Source organism: Apiotrichum porosum (assembly GCF_003942205.1).
Source record: "Apiotrichum porosum strain DSM 27194 chromosome Unknown scaffold_6, whole genome shotgun sequence".
In the NCBI taxonomy this organism is placed as follows: domain Eukaryota; kingdom Fungi; phylum Basidiomycota; class Tremellomycetes; order Trichosporonales; family Trichosporonaceae; genus Apiotrichum; species Apiotrichum porosum.
In genome coordinates, this window is record NW_021167113.1 from 975563 (window position 1) to 1001848 (window position 26286).

Sequence of the window (26286 nt, forward strand, 5' to 3'; positions counted from 1 at the left end):
ATACCCATACCACCCCCACGCGCATGCCCATCCCCATGGCCATGTCCCTCCCCACCCCCATGCCCACACCTATGTGCCCAGAGCGGCGGCTGCGGGATACGCCGCCGCCGCCCAAGGCGCACTGGCATGGACGGCGCGCGTGCACGAGCTCGGCGACGGCAGCTCGGATTCGGGATCGCGGCCCGGGTCGGCGGTGAGCATGAGCGCAAGCGCAGGCGCGAGCATGGGCGTAGTGAACATGGGTGCGGGACTGGGTATGGGCAGCAGCAGCCTGGGCTTGCAGCGCGAGCGTGACCGGCCCGCCACGGCGCCTGGGGCTGCTGGACGAGGGAGGGAGAGTATCGGCGGCGGCACGGGCAGTGCGTCGGCAGCAGACACAAAGTCGCCGCTGCGCTGCTCGTTCCCCCAGTGTGGCAAGACGTTTACTCGCAAGGTGAGTGAATCGTGGAGGAGTGGCAGCGAGAGCCAGAGCTGACGGCATGCGTTTAACAGGACCATCTGATCCGGCACGCAGCGAACCGTGAGCAACTGATTAGATCAGACCTGAATGGAGGATTCGAGCTGACGTGAACCTTGTCTACTTCGACTCCCCTTTCGTCCTTCTCACCGCTTCTTCTTCGCTATTGACTGGCGACACTTGGCTTACTTGTTCGGACGCTCATCTGTTCGATCGACTTGGCCTGCCCCGTACACAACCTCGTATCGTCTCATCACTGTCGTCCTTGCGCCCGCCGGCAACTCAAATACCCACATCATCCATGAACCCCGCCGCCAACCTGCTCTCGTACAACCCTTTCCGCTCTCCAACACAACAGACTCGCAACCCAACTACCACTGCGGAACGTGCGGCCGCTCCTTCCAGCGCTTAGACCTGCTCCAGCGCCACGAACGGAGACGTATCTGCGACGACGAGCGGTATCCGAAGCGCATGAGGACGGACGAGTCGTCCAGTGACAGTGGTCACCCACAACAACCACAGCAACAGCAACCACAGCCGGCTCCTCCGCAGCCAACACATGCTGCCCCCGTGCATCCCCCAGCAACGGGACATGGCCACCGCGTGCAACCTCCAGCCACAGGCCACATGCAGCAGCAGCAGCAGCAGCAAGCTGCTTACGTGCCATCACAGAGCACCCACCACGCTGTCCACCTGAGCCACACGGCTTCCCAGAGCCAGAGTCACCACAGCACGCCACACCATAGTACTCCTCACAGTACAGCTCACAGTACACCGTATGGTACACCACACGGGGCGCATGGCCATTCGGGACGCGTCGCGACGCCTCAGGCCAACTCTCACGCACACCAGGCCCAACCCAGTTCAAGTCATGGGCACTCGCACACGCACTCCCAGTCCCACTCTCACTCTCTGCCACAGCAGCACCACGACGCCAGCTCTGGCTCCCTCCTCGAGGGCAGCGAGGGCAGCTTCCCGCTCAGTGCCAGCGAACCGGCCTTCCCCGGCATGGACCTCTTGATCCGGGACTCGGCACCCGCCGCCGAGCCAGCGCCGCCGCCCACGGCCACGACGCAGACGCAGACGCAGACACAGCCGGGCTCAGTGGTGAAATTCGACTCGTCCGGCGCCGACTTTGGGTTTGGCCTGTGGCCGCCGGATCCCTGGGAGGTGCTGCTGCAAGATACCATCGGGCCAGCGCTGTGGGACGAGACGCATAACGCGAATGCCGCCCCGGCCGTGCCGTGGGATATCGACACGCTGCTGGGCGGCTCGACGACGCGGACGCAGGAGAGCGCCGAGCGCGGCGGCAACGCCGTGCCACCGAGAGGTGGCGGGATTGGCCCCCGCTTGCTCGCGAGGTTGATGGTCACCTGGCCTGTAAGTGTAAAGAGGATACAAACGCGGTAGCTGACTCTCGGTGCAGGAATTCGCACTCTCAGTGCACGAGTTCAAGGACGCCATCGGGCTGTACTGGACGCATGTGGCCCCCTCGTTCCCGTTCATTCACCGCGGCACATTCGACGTGGACAATGCGCCTGCCGAGCTCCTCGTCATGATGGCCGTGACGGGCCTGGCGCGCAGCACACACGGTACGCGGCGCGACGACCGCGGACTCGTGCGCCGCATCCGCGCCCGCCTCGTCGAGGACCGCTTCGGCCTCGAGATGGACCTGGCCACGCTGCAGGCCTTCACCCTGTGCCACGTCTACGACGTGTGGCACGGCGACACCGAGACGCTGTTCATCGCGCAGTGCATGTGGCCCGTCGTTGTTGCCCACTCGCGCAAGCAAGGGATCGGCGTTGCCGGCGTCCACGCCCCCGACGGGCGCGGCGCCGCGGCCTGGGTCGCCTGGGCAAAGGACGAGGAACGCCGGCGTGCAGCGTACAGCATTCTCTATATTGACACGCAAATCTCGGCATTCTGGTCCCAGCACCCGTCCCGCCAGCTTTCAATCTTTGCGCACAACATCAAGCTCCCGGCCCCGCGCGCGCAGTGGGAGGCCATGACGCCCGCCGACTGGCTGCGCGCGCGCGAGGGGTCTGATGGAGGTAACGGCGGGTCTGGATCTGGATCCGGCGCTGGAGCTGGGACAGGAGCGCAGCGCCGTTCTGGCGGCGCCAATGGCAGCCACAGCCATAGCCATAACCCCAACGGCACCGACTCCAAGTCGTCCGGCTCGAACCGCACGGGATACATGCCGGGCCTGCATCCCGAGTTTCAAGTCTCGGTCGTGACCGAGGGCTACTCGTCGGCAGTCCTCGCCGCGCTGGCCGGGGACGGCACGCCCATCCGCATCGACCTCGACAACTCGTTCCAGGTCATGCTGGTCCTCTCGGGCCTGTGCGCGATCGCCTGGGACTGCCGCACGCGCGGCGGGATGGGCATCCGGTTCCGCGACGGCACGAAACACTGGCGCACCGTCGTCCGCAACGCCGTCGTGGGCCTGCGCGCCGCGTACGAGCACGGCACGGCACACTTGCCCAGCTGTACCGAGATGCGGGATGTGCGCGACTACCTCGCCATTTCGATCATTGCGATTCTCAGCGATATACCCATGTTGCAGGTCGCGGCGGGCGCATCGAACATTTGCGGCGCGAGCAGTGAGTCACCCGACGCCAAGCGGAGCGAGGCCGCCTCCAGCCTTGTAACCCACACCTGTGCTGACACTCTACCTACAGTCGGCCCCAAACAGTTTTCCGACGGCAGGCGCCGCCTGCGCCTGTGGGCCACCACGCCCGACGCATGGACGTGTCTGTGGCAGTCGGCACGCTACCTCCGCGAGGCTCTCTTCGCCGACTGGGGGCTGTACTCTCCCTGGGCCGTGTTCTTGACTACAGTGGGTACAGCCCGGACGTGGCTGGGTGTTCACCGAAGCCTCACACCCGCGTTTTTCTTCTTTTCTTTCTGTTTCTCTCTGCTCACACCTCCAGCTCGTCGTGTGGGCCTACGGCACGGCCGCGTCGCCCGCGGACCGCCCGCTCCCTGGTCCCAGCGACAGCCCGCACGCGTCGGCCACGGCGCTCCTGGACCTCATCTTTGCGTCGCCCACGCGCGTGGCCACGCTCGACATGGGCGTCGCGGACCTGGTCGTCACTGTCGCGGCCAAGCTCGAGGCGGGCGGCCACGGACAGCCGATCGATAGAGGTAACGCGCAGCTGCTGTGGCGGCTGGCCGGGGTGAAGCGCGGAGGCGCGGGAGGAGGAGGAGGAGGGGGAGGGGCAGCGGGAGGTGGAACAGGCCAGCAGGGCCATGGACACGGCCACGGCCACGGACACGGACATGGCAGCGCGGTGAGAGGGCCCGGAGGAGGCGTGCATGGTGGGCCTGCGGGGACGATGAACCTGCTGAGGTAGAGGGGGAGGGGGGAGGGGAGGGAAAGAGAAATAGAGAGGAGCGAGCGAGTGAGCGAGAACGAGAGCGCCGGCGAGAGCAGACAGAGGGAGCCAAAGGAAAGAAGTCATTATTTTACTCTTGTCATTGTAATTTCCATTTCGCATAGTGAGTGGCCTTTGCCTTGTAACAATGCAACGCGGGTTACTCCAGTACACGAGCGTGGCGAGCGGGCATGTAAACGCGGAGGGATCATTGGGCCGCAGGAATCCAGATCGGGTATTGACCGCCGCCATATCTCTCCAAAGACGTGATCAAGGCTCATCTCCATCCAGTGGTGGTCCAGCTTCCGAACGAGGCACCGCGCCACCATCCATATCAAACGAGTGGTTGCCGAGAAAGAAACATGAGAAAAGAAGCTTCTCACTGAAAGCCCGACCACGCCGCCCAACCTGAAGCCTTCAGCCTCCAGCCTCAGCCGTGAGCTAAATGCCTATAGAAGCGGACACCGAGGACCTGGGCGGCGGACGTCTCGGGCCGCGGGGCGGGTTCCAGTGAATCCGCTCAGAGTTACAAGACGTGCCAGAAAGGTTCTGGGGGCATAGAGTTGTTTGTTGCCGAGAGGACACCAGAGGGACATCAGAGGGGGGTGGTGGTAAATGAACAATCCAGTACACGGCTGGATCATGTCCAGACGCGCCTACATCCGCGTGCTGCCTGAAGCCCCGAAGCTCGCAGCCTGCCTGACGAGCCTGTGCTTACACCAGCAAGCAGTACTGCAGCGCCCAAGTCGCCGCTCTCTCGCACTGTGCAGGTCCGGCCGGCGTCTCCCCCTCGCACTCCCGCCGCTCACTCCTCATTTGTACTTGATGGTGATGGTGAGCAAATGACACCACCACTGGTAATTGCCACCTGTCCTCCGAATTCCAGTTCCAGAAGCCTTGGCTTGGCCCTTTTGGGCCCTGGGCTTGCTGCTGGCCGCGCGGGTACAGGTGCGTGTGCATGTGCTGTGGCGTCCGGCCCTGTGGTGGCCTCCTGGCTGGCTCTCTCTGGTTCTGTGGCTCTAGCTATATGGCTACGAAGGCCGCCGGCCACATTTTGCCTGCGAGTGGTGACCTGGGCGGCCGTCGCTGATGTTGACAAACCTTAAGCAGTGAGACTCCGATGTCGGGGCGTAACTATGCCGAACACAAAAGGTGGGCATCGAGAGATTGCGGAGGTGGTGGTTGGTGCCTTGGGTTGGAGCTGGAAGGCGGACGGAGCGTTCCTCTGGGCGCTGGCGTCGTCGGTGCGTGCACTATAGCGGCAGCATGCGTATCAACAGTGACGACCACGGTGGGGCGAGAGACCGAGAGAGTATCTGGAATGACGCGTGATGAGCACCGAATCTCATGTCATGGAAAAGTCCGGCATGCTCGGCAAGCGCCGGGTCATCAACGGGCACGCCGACAGAGGAAGGGGGGAGGGATAGGGAGGCGTACGCAGTGCACTGCGGCGGGCGCGTAAAACGCATTTGTAGTGTGTTTTGATTTGTGTATATGGTTGTGGGATATGGGATGTCTTGGATCGGGGGCATGCCGTCATCAGCCGCCACCCAACCCCCCCCCGCCGGTTGCGATCCGCGTGCGGCAAAAGGAAAATAAAAAAGGCAGCAAAAAATAAAGAAAAGAGGAAAAAGTGATTGCGCAATGTGGATAGCCGCGGATGGCAAATTCATCGTCTAGCTGCTCAAGCGAGGCGGACAAGGTCATGGCCGCTGCCTGTGGACGAGACGTGCATCAGAGTAGAGTGGGTGGTTGTTCAGCAAAACAGCGCGGGGATGTGCATCCCACACGCTTCCCCGTTGTGACGTCCCTATGCATCTGGCCCCTGCCTGCACACATCCCTGCCCCCCGCGCGCGCGCGCGGCCCACTATCTCAGATTATTTGGGTGGGCCCGACAGAGTTGCGGTGGTCCCCCTCCACTTTCTGACAAATCACGCCACCAAATCCGCTCTCCGCCGGTCCCTTTGTTGAGCGACCAGAGAAAGAACATCCCACACCCACCATCCCCGCCGGCCCCGCCGCGACCCGGGCCTTGTGCTTCTCTCTCTCTCTTCCTCTCTGTGCTACAACACCATCGATATCTCATACATATCTCGCGCATACATCTGGCCAACACCCCCACATCTGGTCCTCCTATCTCTCAACCCGCATCTCCGCTCAAGCGCCCCCGCCCCCGTCGCCGGCAGCTGCGGCATCAACTCCCCCCGAAAGGCGGAAACAAGGAATAATAAACCACCACCAGCACCGGCAGTTCTTCGTCGTCGTCTCCTACTGCAACCAACAGCATGGGCCTCCTTGCCCTCGGCACGCCGCTCGACTGGCCCGAGACTAAGCCTCTCGCAGAGCACATTCGTGACCATGGCATCACCCAGTTCCTCAACACATGGAAGCGATGGAAGGACAGGTCCGGCGAGGGCCTGCTGTGGGGCGATGAGGTGGGCGGCATCTTGCGGAGCGCAAGAGGGTCAGACGGGTGAGGACACCGAGAGAGTTGAGCTCGAGCTCTCGGTCCCTCCCATTCTGAACCTCTTGCATGTGGCGAACAAGGACGCTGATACGTTTATGTCCTAGATTGAATACCTCGTTGCGTCTGTGGACGAAGCCGACCACGCCGTGCGCCTGTCCCTGCGACAGAGCGAGATTCTGAAAAAGCTCGAAAAGGTGACCTGCGATCCCAAGCTGGCTGCCATGAAGCCTGCTGGGTCCAAGGCCATGCCCGTATTCCACCCAGAGTACGGCCGCTTCATGATCGAGTCCACACCCGGTGCCCCATACACCGGCTCGCCCAAGGACCTGGTCACTGTCGAGGCGGACATGCGGTTCCGTCGACAGATCATCCGTACCCACCTCCTCGCCAACGAGCTGCCCATCACGCTCACGTCGTGGCCCCGCCTCGGCGCCGAGACGCAGTTCACTGACCCGCCGACGTTTGCCGAACCCACAGAGTCGTCGTCGCGCAGCCAGTATGTCGGCCAGCTCATCACCAACCCACATGCCCGTTTCCCGTGAGTTAGCAGACGCGATAAGATTTCAGCCTCCCCTGTGCACTGACACCAAATGCTAGGACCCTCACGGCCAATATCCGCCAGAGGCGCGGATCGCTCGTCGACATCCGTGTGCCCTTGTACATTGACAAGAACACCGAGCTGCCGGAAGGAGCAAAGGCGCCGCTGTCGACGGGCCTCGCCGGTCCCGCAAAGCCCGAGCCGGGCACCCCGTACATCCACATGGACGCGATGGGTTTCGGCATGGGATGCTGCTGCCTCCAGATCACCTTCCAGGCATGGAACGTTGACGAGGCGAGGCAGATGTACGACGCGCTTGTCCCCGTCGCCCCCATTATGGTGAGCTTGACCGTTTAGCGCAAGGGGTCTACCGAGAAAAAAAAGCTAACATCCAGCTCGCGCTTACTGCTGCTGCACCCGCGTTCCGTGGACGCCTCGCCGACGTGGACGCGCGATGGAACGTGATTGCCGCGTCGGTGGACGACCGTACCGAGGAGGAGCGTGGCCTCAAGCCGCTCAAGGACGACAAGTACAAGCTTCCCAAGTCGCGCTACGACAGTGTGTCGCTGTACATTGCCAACGACGCCCGCAACAAGCCCGAGTACAATGACATTTCGGCGCCGATCAACCAGGCTGTCCGCCAGCGACTGCTGGACAATGGTCTCGACGACAAGCTCGCCTCGCACGTCGGCCACCTGTTTGTCCGCGACCCGCTCGTGCAGTTTTCCGAGACGATTGACCAGGACGACGTCGAGTCGATGGACCACTTTGAGAACATTCAGTCGACCAACTGGCAGACGGTGCGCTTCAAGCCGCCACCTGTCAACAGCGACATTGGATGGCGTGTCGAGTTCCGACCCATGGAGATCCAAATGACCGACTTTGAGAACGCTGCGTTTAGCATCTTTATCGTGCTCTTGTCGCGTGCGATCATTTCATTCAACCTCAACTTTTACATGCCCATCTCGCAGGTCGACGAAAACCTCCAAAAGGCCCAGCAGCGCAACGCGGCCCGCGCCAACACGTTCCACTTCCGCCGTACCGTCTTCCCTCACGACCTGAGCACGTACGACCTCGAGTCGCGTCCCGTGACCCCGCCCAACGTGACCACCCCTCCCAACGGCGCTGCCAACGGTACCCACCCGCACAAGCACCACCACGTCGACCCGCACGGCCTCGCCAACGGGCTCAGCAAGACGCACCTCGACCGTGTCAACGGCACCACCACCCCTGCTACGAACGGCTTTGCCAACGGTAACGGCAAGGCGGCCGCCAACGGCAAGGCGAACGGACACACGCCGGGCCACTTGCGGCACCAGTCGAGCTTTTCGTCGTGTGCGTCGTTGCGCGAGGAGGACGACTCGGGACCCGAGGTGGTGGCCATGACGCTGGACGAGGTGATCAACGGCCGTTCAGACGGGTTCCCGGGCCTCATGGGCGTGGTCAACGCCTACCTGAACAGCATCAACGTCGACGTGGTCACCAAGTGCGAGATCAGGCGGTACCTCGACCTGATCAAGATGCGTGCGCGCGGCGACCTGGTCACGCCCGCGACGTGGATCCGCGAGTTTATCACGTCGCACCCGAGCTACGCGCACGACTCGCTCGTGACCGACGACATCCAGGCCGACCTGGTCAAGGCCGTGGACGAGCTGGAGCGCGGTGTGCGCCCTGCTCCCGAGCTGCTTGGCGAGGACTATGTGGGGAGTGGACCGAGTGGGTGCCTCTAGAATACAACCTTTTTTTATCGTCCTGATGGGCGGGGGGTCGTTGTAAACACATGCTATTTTTCCTGTCATTTTCCATCCTCTCGCGTCTCCTCTGTCGGGATAATGTGCGGCTAATGGGCGGGACCAAATATATATGATGGCCCACCGGGGCCTCGGGCCGCCCGGAGTGCGGGGGTGGTGGGGGAGGCTGTTTGGGGTGCTCGTGCGGGACGAGGAGACGAGGAGGGAGGGAGGGAAGACACCCACCGCCAGTGGCCATTCCATCCACCCACACATCGTCATCTTTCCATCTCTCGTCTTCTTGCCATCTCTCCCGTGTCCATCCTCCAGCCATGGTCATCGCCGAACCCAACAAGCGGCGAGTATCATACGTCATCCCCCCACCAGACACCACAAACCCACCATCCATCCTCGACCTGCCCGCACTCGGCGTCGCACAGGCAGACACAAGGCCATACCCACACCTCAACCCCAAACTCGCCCGCTCAGCCAACGCCAACGGCAATGGCGTAGCCACCCCACCACGCTTTGCCAGCCGCAACCCCTTCAACAACCCTTCCCCTACCCCGGCAACAGACCCATTCGACCTGCCCGAGTCCCCCGTCGCCGGCGCCCGCCAGCACCCGCGACACCGGCTCGGCATCTCGACTTTGGCCCTGGACACTACGACCGTCCTGCACGGCGAGAATGCGCCCACGGGCATTCTCTACACGGGCGGCCGAGACGGCCTGGTCGCGAGCTGGGAGCTGCATGTCCCGCACACGAAGCGGCGTGGACGGCGATACCGCACCATTGCAGGCGCGGGCACGGGCGGCCGTGTTCGCTGGGAGAGAGTGGGCGACGGCGGCGCCGACTGGGATGGGGAGGGCGAGGACGACGACGACCCGCCCAGTCTTGGGGAGAGCTCGAGCGAGGAGGACGGTCCCGAGGCTATCGACACGAACGGCAGCGGCAGGCGCAAGGCCATCCCCTTTGAAGACCGTTGGGAGGTCGACACCGAGGTCAAGACGGTGAGTAAGCCCCCCGACCCCCAGAGTGGCCGCTTGGCGCCGCCGCAGCCATGTGCAGCGGAGGCGCCATGCGGCCCACCACCCACCCCGGCTGTCCACTGGTGCTAATTCGGTTCCAGCCGCCGGCACCCACCTCGTTCCGCCAGTCGGTGCAGACGCACACCGACTGGGTAAACGCCATGGTCCTGTGCAACATGAACCAGACGGTCATCACCGCCAGCTCGGACCGCACCATTCGTGCGTGGTCGCCGCACGCAGAGGGCGACCTGTCCGTCCCAGCCCTCATCGGCCACCACACAGACTATGTGCGGTCGCTCGCGTTTGCACGTCATCCAGGTGTCCTCTTTTCCGGTGCACTCGACCGTGACATTTCAGTGTGGGACATTAACCAGCCACGACCCAACGAGCCCGTCCTCAAAGTCCGTCTGTCGGATATCGACGACTTGGGCGGCATCGGCGACGGCGACTGGGGATCCATCTATGCGCTTGGTGTTGGTGAGTTTTGCTGCGCTGCTGCTGTCGTCGTCGTTCGTCGTCAGGGTTTAGAGGCTTACGTCGACCACCAGACCCCGCCGGACACACTCTTGCGGCCGGCACGCCCGAACGCGTCGTGCGCCTCTGGGACCCGCGTGCCGGCGACAACTCGGTGACCAAGCTTGTCGGCCACACCGAGTGTGTGCGCAGCATCCTCCTCAGCGACGATGGTCGGTACATGCTCACCGGATCGTCCGACACGACCGTCAAGCTGTGGTCGGTGGGCGAGCACCGCTGCCTCCACACGTTCAACCACCACACGTCGAGCGTGTGGGCGCTGCATTCAAACCACCCAAACCTCGAGCGCTTCTACTCTGGCTCGCGCGATGGCTACCTGTGCGCCATCGACGTCGAGCAGGTCGGCGACATGAGCGAGGGCGAGTGCGTCGTCCTTGGGCGTGAAGGAGAGGGTGTCCGCCCCGGTGACTTTGAGAGCAAGACGGGCGACGAGGCCATTCGGTCCATCACCGCCATGGACGACGAGTACGTCTGGACAGCTACGGCAAGCTCGGACGTGCGCAGATGGCGGGATGTCGGGCGCCGTGTCACCCGTCTCGACACCGACTTTGACGGCGCCAGCTACGGCGCTATCACTGGCACTGCCGACGAGTTTGCCCCTCTCCACCCAACTGCATCTGTATCCCTCGCTGCGGCGTTTGAGCCCACGGGCATCATTGACGCGCCCTCTCCTCTGCGCAACAAGCCGCTGTCGGTCCACGAAGACCTCCGTCGTGTCGATTCGGCCGACTCGCGCACCATTACGTTTGCAGCGACATCACCGCCAGGCTCCCCAGCCTCGGCGCTCCCAGCCTCGGTGCGCGACCGCCTCAACCCTAACCGCGCAGCCCGTACCCTGTCTGGCACGTCTGTCACCAACTCGGTCATGTCCGAGTCGTCCGTCCAAGGCGGTGACGAGTTCCTGCACAATGGCATCCCTTACGATTCACTCGTGTGTCTCGGCCTGCCTGATTCGCCTTATGCCTTTGGCTTTAGCGGTGCGGCGCACTCGACGGCGTCCCTCGGGTCTACGTCACACCACCGTGCACGCTCAATCGGGTCTCCCGAAGAGTCGCCCCAGGCCACCACCACGGACCGCACCGGCGACCGTGGCGCAGGCGGCGAGGTTGCGCCCCGTGTCGCTGCTCGCCGCGAGTTCGAGGACCGCGACGTGGCCGCCGACGCGCGGCCACTGCGCGACCAGCCCGACGCCGTCATTGCTGGCTCGCCTGGCCTGATCCGCTCGCTGGTCCTCAACGACCGCATGCACGTCCTCACTCTCGACACGACGGGCGAGATTGCCATCTGGCACTTGATCCGTGGCGAGTGTCTGGGCCGCTTTGACAAGCGGGACGTTGCAGAGGCACTCGAGCTCGAGCGCGGCACCCAAGACGTGGCGGCCGAGATCAAGATGCACCCTCACGAGGTGCTCGAGCTCGTCCAGCGCCGTGTCGAGGGCAAGAACAGCGTGCTGCCTTGGTGTCAGGTCGACACAAAGGTCGGCCAGATCACCGTCCACCTCGAAGGCGACCGTGTGTTCGCCGCCGAGATCCTGGCCGAGGAGATGGGTATCGACGAGGCCACGCTGCCCGAGGACAGCAAGGCACTCAACGTCGGCAAGACCGTTCTGGGTAACCTGTTCCGTGGCCTGATCAAGGCTGAGGAGCTGGAAGTCACGTCGGCCGTGTCGTCATCGCCGAGCTCCGTCCCCGGCTCGCTTCCGAGCGTCTCGCGTTCGCCTGCGAACGCCATGCCCATGTCCCCGCGCCACAGGCAGCGCGCACTGTCGTCGGCATCGCTTGGCGGTGGCATTGCACCCTCAATCAACATTGCCGGCCTGGCTACCAGGGCCGAGCGCGCAGCCGTTCTTCCCGAGGGTGGTGCAGGCGGCGTTTTCGGCCAAAGCGCTCCAGCTACTAGCGGCTGGCTCTCGCTGCCCGCGGCCATGGCGAGCAGGACTCCCGGCAGCTTCACAGCGTCGTCCCCGGCCAACGGCCCGCTCAGCCCTCAGGCAGGCGGCGTCACCAGCGACTATTTCTCCATGCGCAAGATCCCCGAGGCGAGCCCTACGCGCGAAGCCGACAAGCCCGCCACTACTTCGGCACCCGCGCCGTCCCCCAGCGCCGCGGCGCCAGGTGGCGGTCTGCTGGGCAAGAAGAAGTTTATGGGTTTCGGCAAGAAGAAGGCCGCAGAGTCCACCATGACCACGGTGGTGGAGAGCAAGCGCGAGGCACCGCCACCGGACGAGGGCCCCAAGATGAGCGAGCGCGACCGCTCCCAGCTCCTCTTCCTCGACACGGTGCGCAACCGCGCCTTCCGCCCCCCGTCGTCGGCCGAATGCCCCTCCATCCCCGCCCCGCCATCCACCACCCTCATCATCTCGGAACAGGCCCACGCCGACGGCGCGTACATTGTCACGTACCGCTCGCAGGTGTCGTCGACCGAGCGCGACATGGAGCCGCTGGAGATGAACTCGCCGTTCTGGCTGCTCAACTACCTCTTCGCAAGCATCACGCCCGAGGAACGCCGCCCGCCCAAGATCCCCCTCATCCTCCTTCCCGTCGGCACGACCGTCGGGTCCGGCGTCGGCCTCAAGGTCCAGGCGTCGCGCACCGCGCGCGTCCGCGGCGTCATGGAACACCTCCAGAACGTGCTCGCGCGCGAGAACGGCAGCACTCCCAATGCCAGCGCCAACACGCGCGACAGGGCCGTGTCGGACGCGTCGGCGCTCTCGGGCGTCTCGGGAATCGACGACGTGCCCAAGCGCGCGCCAGAGGACTCGATCGAACTCCTCTGCGGCCAGCACGTCGCAGAGGCCGACATGAAGGTCGCTACCCTCAAGCAGTGTTACTGGCGCGGAGGCGTGGACATGGTGCTGCACTACCGCGTCAAGCCGTGAGCCAGGAGCCAGGAGCCAAGAGCCAAGAGCCAAGAACTGTGTGGCGTGGTGCGTGGTGGTGTGTGGCGGCGTGCGTGAGACGGAGTGGGGCGGGTTGTCTGGAGGGAAAACGGATCTGTCAAGGCAGTCTCTTGTGTGGAAGTATACCCCTAGTGCATCGTTGTATTTGCTTGAGACGCTGTCACTACTCGCTGAGCCCGCTGTGTCTAGACAAGGACTCATCTTTGCTTCAGGTTGCGAGGGGCTGGGCATGCCCATGGTGGTGAGCCACAGGTTGCACTGAGCATGGGTTTGACACAACCGTTGCGGGGCCATGTACAGTACTTGGGTCGTGACTCGTCGTCAACCAGGCGACACTCGTGTGCAATCGATACATCTATTCCGCATCTAGCTTCAGTCTATTCCTCGTCGTCGCTGTCATTGTCGTCGCCACCGCCACCCAGCCGCATCGCCTCCTCCCACGCCTGCGTAAACTCCTGCAGCGTGCGTCCCTCGGACATCTCGAGCATCTCGAGGGGCATCATGTTGGTGCCAAACTGAGGTGCCGCGCGGTTCGCAGCCGGGTGCGCGGCCGAGTCGATCACGCGGAGCACTGGGAGGCGCGTGGGCGGTGGCGTGGCTGTTGCACTCTCGGGCTCGCCGGCCGAGTTGACCTGGGGTTCCCGCGACTGCTCGAGAAGCTGCTGCATCTCCTCGTACGAGAACAAGACCGCGTCCGTGCTCTCGCGGTACGCGCCAAAGTCGACAATGGTCGGTGTGCCGTGCTCGCCGAGGTACAGGTCAAACACGTCTGGGAAGCAGTTAGCACAGCGAGCCCTCTTAACTGCCACTACTCACAGTGGTCGCCGCCGTCGTAGTTTTCGCGAATCTCGTCCTCCCAGAACTCGCGGACCGTGGTGACGATCTTGGCCTGCGCCTCGGGAGTCTGCAGGTGTTCGTAAAAGTTGGCGTCGCGCTGCTCGATGGCTGAAGAGTTAGAAACGGACCGTTCGGTACGAGCGAACTCACCAATAAGAGTGTTGTCACGGACAAAGCAGCGCACCTCGCGCGAAGGGTTCATCTCTGTGAACGCCTTGAGCACGAGCTCGAGGTGGGGGACGGTGAAGAAGTTGTCGACAGGTGCCGAGGCGTCGGCGCTCTCGGCGCCTTCGTAGGCGCGCTGGTCGAGGCCGTGCGTCGTGAAATCACTGCTCTTGAGGAGGAGGTAGACGTCTGCCGGGGTGGTGCAGTGCAGCGGGCCGTGGCCTTGCGGGAGGAGGAAGGCGGCGTCCTGGAGATGGGTTAATCACAGCTGGGTTCCGGAGCGTCAGCTTACTCTTGGTGCGGTCCAGTTGAGCTTGGGGAAGACGGCGCCGTACTTTTTGATGGCGTCGCGGATAGCGGCATTCATCTTGGGCAGGTGGTAGACTGGTGCGCTGGTCGAGGAGGTGGACGAGACCGAAGCTGAGCGTGGGCGGGACGGGCCGGCGACACTGCCCTCGCTGTCCTCGGGGAGGAAGATGCCGTCCTCCTCGATCCACTGGGCTGTAAGCTAGGTGGACGCAATGACATAGTTCAGAAGCTGGCACAACATTAAGGAAGCTGCCCAGCTCCATTGTCTCCTACCCACCTTGAGGAAGGCGTCACGCTCGCCAAGCGCGTCAATGTCAATGACGGTGGCGTTTGCAGTTATGTCCTCAAACTTGTCGAGCCACTGGGACGTGCGCGCTGCGTCAATGTTCTCACGTGTGAGAGTCGGAAATGTAACCGCGGGGCCTGCTGGGGGGACTGGGACGGGCATGATGGGACGATATGGGTGAAGAGAGAAGCAAAGATGACTGTACGCGTCCTCATGGATCATCCCAGAAATCCAGAGTGGCCAACTCCGTGTGGAGGGTGTCAGCCTGGCAACTGCACAACTGCCAGATAAACCACGTGACAGGAAATATCAGGCTCACACGATTCCCTCCACCACAAGATTTCTCGTCCATCGTCAATGCTGCTGCACATTCAACAACAATCCACACTGAACTGCAAGACGATGTCGTCATTTAACCCCCACGACCACCTCGTTAAGCAAGGCTGGAAGGGAAAGGGTACTGGTGAGTCTATCCATTTTCCGCAGGGCGGTCCGCCTCCCGCGAAACGCCAGCGAGACCAACCAGCCCATCCATGAGCTTGATCTCGAAGTGTACTACGTTGCCGCCGACATTCTCCCCTGCAACTGCGCAAGAACACTAACAGCCCAGCCCTTAAGCATGGCCATGCTACCCGCCCCATTCCTGTGGTTATGAAGAAGAACCTCGGTGGTATCGGCAAGGACCGCGACGAGGCGATTCCCTTCTGGGACCAGTGAGTGTTGATTGTTGTCACACGACGAGGACAGATTGGGAGGATGCAGCCTCTGGCCTTGCGTTGAGGCGTTCAAGAGATGCGTAGAGTGCACCTGACCCCCTTCTCTCACTGCCCTCGTCTCGCTCCCTCGTCAACACCTGCTAACCCACTCAGCATCTTCGCGTCCACCGCCGCCTCCATTGCTTCTGGTGGTTCCTCGGGCACTTCGACCCCCACTACCCCAGCCAAGCCGACCATGACCATTCAGGCCCGCAGCGGACGTGAGATTGCTCGCAGGAAGCTGTACTCGGGCTTCTTCCGGAGCACCACCGGCACGCCCAAGCCCTTTGAGGAGAGCGAGACACCGAGCTCTAGCGGCAGCAGCGGCTCTGGTTCTGGCTCGTCCACCCCTGCGGAGTCTACCCCGGCCCCAGCACCGACTCCAACTCCCGCACCCGCACACGACGTTACCGGCATCCGCAAGGCCAAGGAGAAGTCCAAGTCCAAATCTAAGGACCGTAGCAAGGACACGGGCGATAAGGGCGACAAGGCCGAGCGCCGGGCCGCAAAAGCCGCAAAGGCAGAGGCCAAGGCCGCAAAGGCGTTGTTGAAGGCCGAGAAGGAGGCGAGGAGGGCAGCGCGGTTGGCCAAGCGCGAGACCAAGGCGGAGAAGAAGGCGGGAAAGGAGGCGAAGGCGGAGGCCAAGGCGGATAAGAAGAGGAGTAAGGAGGACAAGAAGAGCCAAAAGGAGGCCAAGGAGGACACCACCACCAAGGACGAGGAGAGCGCATAGATCTAGAGCTACTTACCCTGCACGCTTATACCCACATGTACTCAACTGTATGATTTGCGCAGTAGCGGATCGGACCCGGGTGAATGTGACAGACCAGACACTGAACAAGGCGTTCGGGAAAAACTGAGGTCCACCGAAAACGCGGTCTTGAGGTGGTCTTGAACAAGGGGCAGACAGTAGTACAGTAGTGTGAATTACTGGTGGAATTAGCAGTCGAGCCCGTGGTCTGTGGCCAGTATACGTGCATGAAATGAAACAGAGAACTGCAGAACATAAAACTAAGTACATGACATGTGGTGTTTAGAAGGCCTTTGCCTTTCCCTTGCGACCGTTGCGGTGCAGCTGCGCTGCGGCAGGCGTCGAGCGCGAGGCAGAACGGGTAACGGGCTTGTGGGCCGGCGACGTCGATCCGCTGGCGCTGGGGGAGGTACCACGGGTGACAGGCGACGGGGGAGCACTGGCGCTTCCCAACGACAAAGCAGAAGACGCACGTGAGCCTGGCGAAGAGGACGAAGACGCCGACGCCGAAGAGGAGCGGGAGCTGGGACGTGGACCAGGAGACGAGCCACGTGAGCCCGGCAAAGAGGAGGAAGGGTCTAGCGCGAGGGAGATGGCGTCCTCGTCAGCGCTATCCGACGAACCCGATGTGTCCTACAAGACGTCAGCGGATGTTCACAGCGCTGTTTGTGAACGGAATGGGCCATCCACGAAATGGACCTTTGCCACCGCTATGTACCTACCTCGGGAACGACAACGGCCAAGGGAATAAAGGTGGGGAACCCAACAACCTGAAAGGAGCGTCAGTGATGTTCACAGCGTCATTCGTTGTCGTTCGTTGACAGTATGGGCCATCGACAAGTAGGGAGCGTTCCACGGCCACATACATAATACATACCTTGCGGCGGGGACGCTCCGGCACGGGGTCCGTGATGATGGCGTTAGGGCCGAAGAACGGGTTCTTCTGGCGCTTACGCTCCACGTACAGCTGGTAGCGGAGGGCCAGGGCGGGGTCTTCCACAAGCGAGATGGGCTCCCTCTCTGCTTGGCGCAGGTAGCGCTCCTGCTCGGCGATAATCCTGGCGGCCTGGCGGAGCTCGGTCCGAATGGTGGTCGTGGCATCGAGGCCAAGCTCGGGCAGGAGATCACCAAACCTCTTGTTCAGGCGCTCGAGGGCCGATTGCGCCTTTACGATCTCCATACGGGTGGCCGCAACCTTCATGGCGGTCTCATGCCCTTGCGAGCGCTGAGTCCGACGGTCACGAACCACCTCCTGGATCTCGAGATGGCGGTCGGAGTCCTCGGGGGTGGAGCGCTTGAGAGTGGGCGTGGCTACCGCAAGGTCGAGCCAAGGGAGCGGGGCAAGGAGGGGAGAAGGAGGGGAGCCTTGGATGGACCCGGGGCCAGGAGACGCGGGCTCGAAGAGAAATTGTGGCGGGTGGGGGAGCATTTCTGTAAAAGGAGACGAGAGATCAGAGGATTGAACCAAGAACTATGGAGAGAAGGATGGAGAGAAGGAGAGAAGGAAGGAGACGGATGGAGGAAGGCCCTCCTTGGGGGTGACTGGACTGGTGTGTGTGTGTGTATGCCACTGCACCACTGTGGAGAATCCGGCGATATCGTCCGGGTGGCGGTGGTTTGTATGGGCCAGTCCTTGGGCTTGCGGAAGAAAACACACACACACAGACAGACACGCACACACACACGCAGAGAGATCAGAGAGAGAGAGAGGACACAGTTGCGCACCACGAAACGCACTACTCGGGGAGGTCGGGGCTGTTCTGAAAACATCCTTGTACTGAGGGGCAAGGCAGAATGTGCATACAGTGACACAGTTTGTTGTGACGACCATCCACTGTGACAGATCGAGGTGGCGAGCTCCAGATGGCATAGTGTTAGCGGCTGCGAGGTGTGCAAGTGTGCTATTTGAGACAAGACGCGTCTGGCGCGTCCGGAACCGCAATGTCTTGGCGTCGTTTCAGCCTGCAGGCCTGCAGCCAGCCTCGCAGATCCGCAGCCAGGGCGCTCGCCGCACACGTGACCTGGGATCCCGGCTCCATAGAATGCTGATTTTGGCCTGTGGCCTGTGGCCATACAGACAGAGCGCTCTCAGAATGTTGTTTCTCACAAGTCTGCCCTTGCAGCTAGCAAGATGTCTGCACTGAGACATGGAGACACCCATACACCCACGTACACCCGTTTGCTGGGTCAAAAGCGGGCGCGGGGACCCACACTGACGGCGGTTCACAGCCCAGGGTTTGTCTCCATAAACTGGGGCGCGCCTGCCAGTGGCCAGCGCACCTAGCACGGCAAGCACACGTCCGCACGTGTCCGTACGTCGGGCCGTGGCGAGAGACAACTCTGTGCAGCGGCAGTGCGTTACTTCCAGTACCAATTAATGCCCTTGTCCAGTGTCACATGTCCGCGAAGCTGTGGCGGGTGCGCCAGCACTCGAGCGGTACCCTCCTCGGCGGCCCCGCCCCGCCACGCCTAGCATCTAGTAGTCTTATAGTCCTGATACGTCCCGTTGCTGCCATCTCAGTACACTGTTGTCTCTCTCTGCGTCCGGTAGTTGGTTTGGCCTGGCCAGACCCGACATGGCCAGTGATCCAGTGATCCAGTGATCCAGTGACGATATTCGTTCAGTTCGCCACCAACTTCCGCCCATTCTTCCCATACATACAGACAACAAAGGCGAGTGCACGCGGCGAATAATCTGCAGTATCGGTGGCTGCCCCTTTGCTCTGAATGAAATTGGAGAACTCCCAAGCTCACCAGAGTACCAGAGTAGAGATCAGGGAACAGGCCAGTGAAAGCAGACCCCGTTCACATTCCTGGTGCACGTACGCTTCTTCAATTACAGTCCCAGCGGGGTTGTCTGCGTGGCCTTTACACGGTGCTCGTGAGTGAGAGGCCAAAACATTGAATTCAAGTCTGTCTTTTCGGCATATTTCTGCCCGCCTCCCTTCCTATACCCCTATCTTCTTCCAGCATGCAGTATACATCCCAGTCAACCTCTGGAATGGATGGTAGGACGGAGGTGAAGGTGGCGGCCGGTGAGCAGAGCCAAGCGGTGGCGGGTGCACAGGGGGTGGACGAAGAAGAGTGGGTCCGTACGCGGGTGAGGCGACGGAGGAGGGAGACGCATAGGCGATCCAGGGACGGACGGAGCAGCAGCGGATAATGAGCCTTGATCGAGTCACCTTCCTTCCTCCTTCTCTCCATCACTTCCTTATTCCTTCTCTTTCTTCGTTTCCTCTATCACTCCCTTCTTACTTCTTCTTACTCTCAGCCCCACCTCTCTCGTAAACATGCTCCCCCCACCCCTCCTGCTGGATTCGTCACCCAGAGTGCCAGTAGCGCCGCCGACTCGCCACCACCTTCCCCCGTCTCTCTCGCTGCCCCAGTGGCCTCTCCATCGGTCGTCTCCGTGAGCTGGACCGGCGACCCCCGCCGCAAGCACCCTCGTGCTGAGGATGAGGACGGCCTTTTTGAGGCCGACCTCACCCACCACTACAGGCGCGCCGGCCGCGGTGCTATGCACCGAAAGCTCATGACCGTCGGCAAGCGCCGCATGCTCTTAAACAAAGCAGCATCCGCCCTGGCGGCCCTGCGCAGTGGCATTGGAAACTTTGACGGAGCCTCCAGACTTGCACTTGCGGACGATATGGAGTCGATGGAGATTGAGATCGAGCTCAGCCACAAGGCGGCTGACCACGATGTCAAGAAGTTGCTCAAGCCGAAGGAAGTTCCCTTTGCTCACCCCGTTCACTGTTGATATCAACGGTACGTATCCGTCGGACTGCTGCAACCCAGGCCGAACACTGTGACCATCCACTGACGTTCCTTTCAGCCCTTTCACGAGTTCACTGAGTTCACTCAGCGGGACACGCTCGCGTCGGCCACTGCCCCATCATCACCCAACTTTCTATCCCGGCGGGAGAATGCTGCGAGCATCCTCTTCACAACAAAAATATATGATTTTTCTATTCATTTTCGTCATTTCCTGTTTTTCTACCATTTTCGTTAGTTTCGTTTTCTCTTCATTTTCAGTGCTGTTTTTCGATTTCGATGTTTTGTATGCCTGGGGGACTTGCGCTGGGAGGCCCTCAAGGCCCCAGCCCTAGACGATTCTGCGGCGTCCGCCAGACAGGGAGTCGAAACTCCCCCGTGCCCCAATGTAACTTTTTATACATCGGGGTCATCCACAGAATCGAACCTTGGTTCATGGCCCCGGCCGTAATGGTATACTTACCAGCTGGTTGCAGTAGCCACACTGCAATCCCGACCACATATCCTGCCATGCGCACTGAATCACGTGACTAGATTCACGTCCACTGCTTTATGTTGAGATTACGTAACCACTTGCGCCACTGCAGTGTGGCACCGAGCTGACCGGAGAACGAGGGTACTGCACCAATGCTGCTCTTTCTGCTTCTTCATTGTCCTCGTGCTTCTCTGTAGTGCTCGGGCCTCCCTTCTGTGTGCATATAAGCAGCTCTGTAGACGCCTATGCATCCCCATCCTCTTCTGAAAGACAAACTGCCAGCTTAAGACCATCAGTCTCGGGCGCTAAACGGCATCAAATCCCAACAGATTAAGAGTCAAAGGCTTCTACCACGATACCTTTGAGACCAATGGTCTCAACTGTACCAGAACCTTCACTCGAGGATCCCACAACCGCCTTCCGAGGCATAGCAGTCCGCTGCTTGTTGTAGCATCGCTACACATCGAGGTTAAAGCTCGCTGCCACCTTTCCGAAAGGGCACACACCTCCACTCTCCCACGGTGGTCCGCCACACTCGTACACTTCCATCTACCTCATATCCATCATGGCTCGCAACGAGTCTTCGTTCCCTTCCTGGTCCGACCTCAAGGACAACGTCCCGGTCCTCACCTCCACCGACAACTTCGAACGATGGGACAAAGCCATACGCACGTACTGCCTCGGCAAGGGCATTCTCGCCCATGTCAAGGGCTTCGTCCTCGACCCGTACCGAGCTCGTGACAACAACCTCCCACTTGAGAACCTACTTGCGTTCGAGACCGACTACATCGCAGGTGTCGAAGCTCCCACGGGGCAAGACATCGACCGTGAGGCTCTCCATGACCTCATGGCTGCCGCTCTCGGTGACGATGCGCTTTCGGCTGAAATTGCCGAAGCAATCGACGAAGCTGGAGATGAAGTCGTCCTGAACGAAGACATGTTCACACGCTGGAACCGATGGGCCCGTCTGGAGCGTCTCGCACGCACCGTGCTCCTCCTCACCATTCATGACGACCTCTCTATCGACTATGAGACGCTGCCTACGGCCCGTCACATCTACCTCGCTGTCGAGTCACGTTTCCGTACCGACAATCCTGAGAAGGTTGCTCTCTTGCAGCGAGAGCTCCATGGACTCTATCTCAAGCGCGGATCTACCGCCGACGAGACTGACAAGTTCTACATGGAGTACGTCTGCATTTACGCGGCCCTCGTTCGCCTGAACATCAGGCTCAGCGACAACGACAAAGTCGCCAACCTGCTAACTGCGATTCCGACTGAGTATTCTGTCATGCTCCGCTCGCAGTGGGCTTCCGAGCCCCTCAAGACCTGGTCCAGGTTTACGGCTGTATACGCCACCTTTGTCGAGAGCCTCCGGGCCACTGAGGAACGCGAAACGATCGCCAGCAACGGAGCGTCCGCCGCTACCGCTGCCAAGCTCAACCTCGACAAGAAGTCCAACAACACGCAACAGCGTAGCCGCCAGCGCGGCAAGGGCAGGACCAACAATTCCCAGACCTCGGGCAACAAGCCCAATCTCGTCTGCGTCAACCATCCTAACGCGACGAGCCACAGGACCGAGGATTGTCGCACCGGACCAAAGGTCGCCGCTTCCGTAGTTGTTGCTGATGGATACTATTCTGCGTCTGTAGTTCCTGTAGACCCCCTCTCCCCATCGCCAACCACGACTACGACCTTCCTTGTGGACAGTGGTGCCACGCATCACATCGTCGGTGACCGAAACCTCCTTGTCGACGTCAAGAAGGTCGCCAAGTCCATCAAGATCCAGCTTGCAGGGACCAAATACGTCCTTTCCGTCTCCGAAGTGGGCCGTATCGCCTTCCTCGACAAGGACCATCACCCTCACACCGTCAAGAACGTGCTCTACTCAGCAGACACCACAGACAACATGCTCTCGGCCTCCGCGCTCGCCCAGGATGGTTGGAAGGTCACCCACGATACCATGACCAAGGGCGATGACGTCATTCCGCTCTCCAACTCCTACCTCGGCGGTCGTCTCGGCGTCGCGCTCGTCCTCGCCGACCATGGGCACTTCGCAGCCTCGGACCGCGCCCCACGCACTCTGCTCCATCACCTGCACCTCCGCTATGGCCACCTAGGCAAGCCAGCACTCCTCCGCGCCGTCCGCAATGGCTTGATCCCTGACGTCACCTTCGACGAAGTCAAGGATGACCCTTTCACCATGGCCAACTGCGAGCCTTGTCTCGCCCACAAGACTGCCAACCTTCCTCGAAGGGGTCCCTCGGATCGCGGCAACTCAGCCACTCGCGAGTACGTGCACGTGGATATCAAATCCATGTCACACCCGACGACGTGCCGCCACCTGTATTGGCTAGCTTTCGTGTCCGACTTCGTTGGATACCGTCTTGCCATTCCCCTCACCAACAAGTCTGACGCTACGGCGCGCATTAAGACTGAGGTTGCCGCCCTCGAGCGCCAGGCCAACGTCAAGGTCACTGTTATCCGCTCAGACCGAGGAGGCGAATTCAAGTCCGGCGAGTTGGCTCAATGGTGTCGAGCACAAGGCATTAAACACCAGTTGGCTCCCGTTGACGACCAAGCCCTCAATGGTGTGGCTGAACGTCACAACCGCACCGTCTCCGAGATGGTCCGCATGCTCCTTGAAGACACGAAGCTCTCGCATGACTACTGGGACCACGCCACATTGTCACGACCTAAACGCCTCGTCGTTAGCTTGACGAGAGTTTCGGTCCGTCGCCACAGGATGGGCACGCGGGGAGCGGTCTGATCGGGTCGGAAACACCAGGATTGCTGCGGGTTGGAACTTGGAGAGGGAAATGGGTTGGCTAAGAGCCAGGACTGCTAGGAGGGCATGGCGACTTGACGCGCAGTAACATGGCTTAGGGATACAACAACACAGAACGGGTACTAGATATACAAGAGACGACGGCAGTCGTCGGGGTATCATACAAGTGATCAGCAATGACACGTCAGAATGTCGTTGCCGGGCCAGTCACGACGGAGTTTTGGGACAAGTCCGCAAAGCGTCGTGACACACATGGTATGTCAACCGCCTGCTCAACATGACGACCATGTTCGATGACAAGATCACTGTCTATGAGCGCTACAGTGGACGCAAGCCGCACCTCGAGCGGTTCATTCCATTCGGAGCACGTGTCTTTGTTCGCAGACCAGCGGAGACGAGCATCCCGACGCTATCGCGTCCGCGGTCTGTACCAGCTCGAATCCTTTCCACCTCGCTAGAACTGCCAGGGTGGACAGTCCTCTTCGACAACAAACATGTCGCCAACGTGTACGACGTGTTTGAAGTCAAGGATGGCAAGGAAGGTGATAAAATACAGCCGTTTGCCACCATCGACGACATTGAGACCAACATCCATGCTCGTGAAAGTGAGGATGATGTAATCGCCACATCGACTAGCGCCCCTGCCACTCTCAACGGTCTCGACGACACTGACGACGACGAGGCCCTTCCTGCAGCCTCTGCACTCGCGCAAGATGGCGAGACGGCTTATCTTGCCTCTCTTGCAGCCGAAGCCATCGTTCTCGGTGACCCCGTCACCATCAAGGAAGCTCTCGGCGGCCCTGACCGCCAATCGTGGATTGAGGCCATGCAAGCCGAACTCGATAACCTCAATGGCAAAGGGACATGGACTGGCTCTGAGCTGCCCCGCGGCCGAGTACCCATCACTGCCAAGTGGGTATTCAAGCGCAAGACCAAAGCCGATGGCTCTATCGCCAAATTCAAAGCTCGTCTCGTCGCGCGCGGTTTCTCGCAGGTACCCGGTGTTGACTTCGAGGATACCTTTGCCCCTGTCTCCCGTCTCGCCAGTCTCCACATTCTCCTCGCGCATGCCGCCACCCACGACCTTGAGCTCCGACAGATAGACGTCGAGGGAGCCTATCTTAATGGTCCCCTCTCCGAGGAGATCTATCTTGCCCCACCTCCGGGTGTCGAGGTCAAGCACGGCAACACCCTCCGTCTCAACAAAGCCCTGTATGGACTCAAGCAGTCCGGACGTGCATGGTGGCTCGAGCTCGACAAGGCGCTACACTCCATCGGGTTCAAACGCTGCGCTAGCGAGTGGGGCCTCCACACCAAGCCCACCAAGCTCGGCCCAATCCTTCTCCTCGCCTATGTTGATGATATCCTCATCGTCAGCCGTACCAAGGCTCAGGCCGACGCAGTTGTGGCATCCCTTGCCAACTTCTGGTCCCTGACCGACCTGGGTGAGCCTAGCCAGATGCTGTCCATCCGTATCGACCGCGACAGAGCCACAAAGACCATTCGCCTCTCATCGACCGCCTACATCGAGCAGATTGCAGCCCAGTACAACCTGGCATCCGTCCGCACAGGCAAGACAGCCCCTCTGCCTGCCTCAGGGGAGCTCAAGGACCTTCTCGCTGACGACGACACGGTTATCAACGCGCACGATCACCGCGTTTATCGCGAGCTTGTAGGCAAGGCACTCTGGCTCGCCATGTCGACTCGCCTTGACCTGTCCTTCTCAGCTTCCGTTCTCTCGCAAGTGCTTCGTTCCCCCGCTCCCAAGGCTCTCGAACTTGCCCGGCGCATGCTTGCCCATGCGCATCACACTAAGAGCGCATACCTCGAGCTCGGCGGCACCATCGACAACCGACTCATGGCCTTCGTCGACACCGATTTCGCCGGCGACCTCGAGACTCGCCGTTCGACCACAGGTTTCTCCGTCCTCCTCTACGGCTCCTCCATATCATGGGCCGCACGCCGCCAGGGGAGCGTAGCCACCTCGACAACCGCCGCAGAGTACGTCGCCATCGCCGAGGTCACCAAAGAGATAATTTGGCTCCGTCAGCTTCTTCTTCAACTTGGTATCGCCGACGACACCATTGTCGAGCCTGTCCGCATCCTCGTCGACAACCAAGCTGCCATAACAATTGCAGAGCGTCCCGTGAACTTCCCCTTGTCCAAACACATCGACGTCCGCCACCACTTCGTGCGCGAGCAAGTCGACAGAGGGAAGATCACCCTCGAGTACGTCCGCACCAGTGACCAGCACGCCGACTGCCTCACCAAGGCTCTACCTGGTCCCCTTCATGCTCGGCACACTGCCTCCCTAGGTCTCAAGAACCCGACCAACGCTGTCAACATGGTCTCTGAGCCCAAGGACGAGCACCACGACGTGTAAGATGTTTCTCGAGGATAGAGATGAGGGGAGTGTTGAGATTACGTAACCACTTGCGCCACTGCAGTGTGGCACCGAGCTGACCGGAGAACGAGGGTACTGCACCAATGCTGCTCTTTCTGCTTCTTCATTGTCCTCGTGCTTCTCTGTAGTGCTCGGGCCTCCCTTCTGTGTGCATATAAGCAGCTCTGTAGACGCCTATGCATCCCCATCCTCTTCTGAAAGACAAACTGCCAGCTTAAGACCATCAGTCTCGGGCGCTAAACGGCATCAAATCCCAACAGCTTTATTATATTTTATGACCCCCAAGCGCTACCGCTGATGAGACCGACACTTTGGTAAGTACTTGTCAGGCATCTCTTCCTTCCCTGTACTGGTTCCCTGTTAATACTTGGTATATGAGAGACGACATTTCAGAGAACACTAGAATATCAGAAACGCAGTTGGCGGGGGTTGGCATTAACCTCCCGGTGGCGTAAATGGTGAGCTGTCGTGTTGGTATGGCCGTGTCGCGGAGTGTGGCGCATGCTCCATCACCAGCTGGGTGGAGATCATCTGGATGGAGATCGACTCTCGTGCAATGGATTAACACGACAGCTCAGGGTTACTGACAATACCATCGAACAGAGGGTCGAATCATTCTGATGTGGGGTCACTGCCATTGTAACACAGCTTGTGGTCCAAACAGGACCCGATCCACATCTAGGTGTACCCTGTCAACTCACCATAACGAGAGCCTCA

At 60.9% G+C, this 26286-nt stretch overlaps 8 protein-coding genes across 8 annotated transcripts; 5 read left to right on the forward strand and 3 right to left on the reverse strand.

The window, feature by feature from the left end:
• Positions 1–69: 69 nt before the first annotated feature.
• EHS24_008132 (uncharacterized protein) lies at positions 70–240 on the reverse strand (the record flags this gene model as incomplete). Its single annotated transcript, XM_028623457.1, has 1 exon — positions 70–240. The coding sequence occupies one exon, from the start codon at positions 238–240 to the stop codon at positions 70–72; it is 171 nt and encodes a 56-aa protein (XP_028476390.1).
• A 1225-nt stretch (positions 241–1465) lies between these two features.
• Positions 1466–3602, forward strand: EHS24_008133 (uncharacterized protein; the record flags this gene model as incomplete). Its single annotated transcript, XM_028623458.1, has 2 exons — positions 1466–1837; positions 1884–3602. The coding sequence occupies 2 exons, from the start codon at positions 1466–1468 to the stop codon at positions 3600–3602; spliced, it is 2091 nt and encodes a 696-aa protein (XP_028476391.1).
• A 2518-nt stretch (positions 3603–6120) lies between these two features.
• On the forward strand, positions 6121–8570 carry EHS24_008134 (uncharacterized protein; the record flags this gene model as incomplete). The annotated part of the gene is made up of 4 exons (XM_028623459.1): positions 6121–6270; positions 6407–6840; positions 6900–7179; positions 7236–8570. 4 exons carry the CDS (start codon positions 6121–6123, stop codon positions 8568–8570), a joined length of 2199 nt encoding a protein of 732 aa, XP_028476392.1.
• Positions 8571–8902: 332 nt separating this feature from the next.
• On the forward strand, positions 8903–13010 carry EHS24_008135 (uncharacterized protein; the record flags this gene model as incomplete). The annotated part of the gene is made up of 3 exons (XM_028623460.1): positions 8903–9580; positions 9700–10075; positions 10147–13010. The coding sequence occupies 3 exons, from the start codon at positions 8903–8905 to the stop codon at positions 13008–13010; spliced, it is 3918 nt and encodes a 1305-aa protein (XP_028476393.1).
• A 398-nt stretch (positions 13011–13408) lies between these two features.
• On the reverse strand, positions 13409–14790 carry EHS24_008136 (uncharacterized protein; the record flags this gene model as incomplete). Its single annotated transcript, XM_028623461.1, has 5 exons — positions 13409–13800; positions 13848–13976; positions 14019–14280; positions 14326–14541; positions 14620–14790. 5 exons carry the CDS (start codon positions 14788–14790, stop codon positions 13409–13411), a joined length of 1170 nt encoding a protein of 389 aa, XP_028476394.1.
• Positions 14791–15030: 240 nt separating this feature from the next.
• EHS24_008137 (uncharacterized protein) lies at positions 15031–16116 on the forward strand (the record flags this gene model as incomplete). Its single annotated transcript, XM_028623462.1, has 3 exons — positions 15031–15091; positions 15239–15341; positions 15498–16116. The coding sequence occupies 3 exons, from the start codon at positions 15031–15033 to the stop codon at positions 16114–16116; spliced, it is 783 nt and encodes a 260-aa protein (XP_028476395.1).
• A 300-nt stretch (positions 16117–16416) lies between these two features.
• Positions 16417–17563, reverse strand: EHS24_008138 (uncharacterized protein; the record flags this gene model as incomplete). The annotated part of the gene is made up of 3 exons (XM_028623463.1): positions 16417–16767; positions 16857–16904; positions 17012–17563. The coding sequence occupies 3 exons, from the start codon at positions 17561–17563 to the stop codon at positions 16417–16419; spliced, it is 951 nt and encodes a 316-aa protein (XP_028476396.1).
• A 1576-nt stretch (positions 17564–19139) lies between these two features.
• Positions 19140–19891, forward strand: EHS24_008139 (uncharacterized protein; the record flags this gene model as incomplete). The annotated part of the gene is made up of 2 exons (XM_028623464.1): positions 19140–19142; positions 19406–19891. The coding sequence occupies 2 exons, from the start codon at positions 19140–19142 to the stop codon at positions 19889–19891; spliced, it is 489 nt and encodes a 162-aa protein (XP_028476397.1).
• Positions 19892–26286: the final 6395 nt, after the last annotated feature.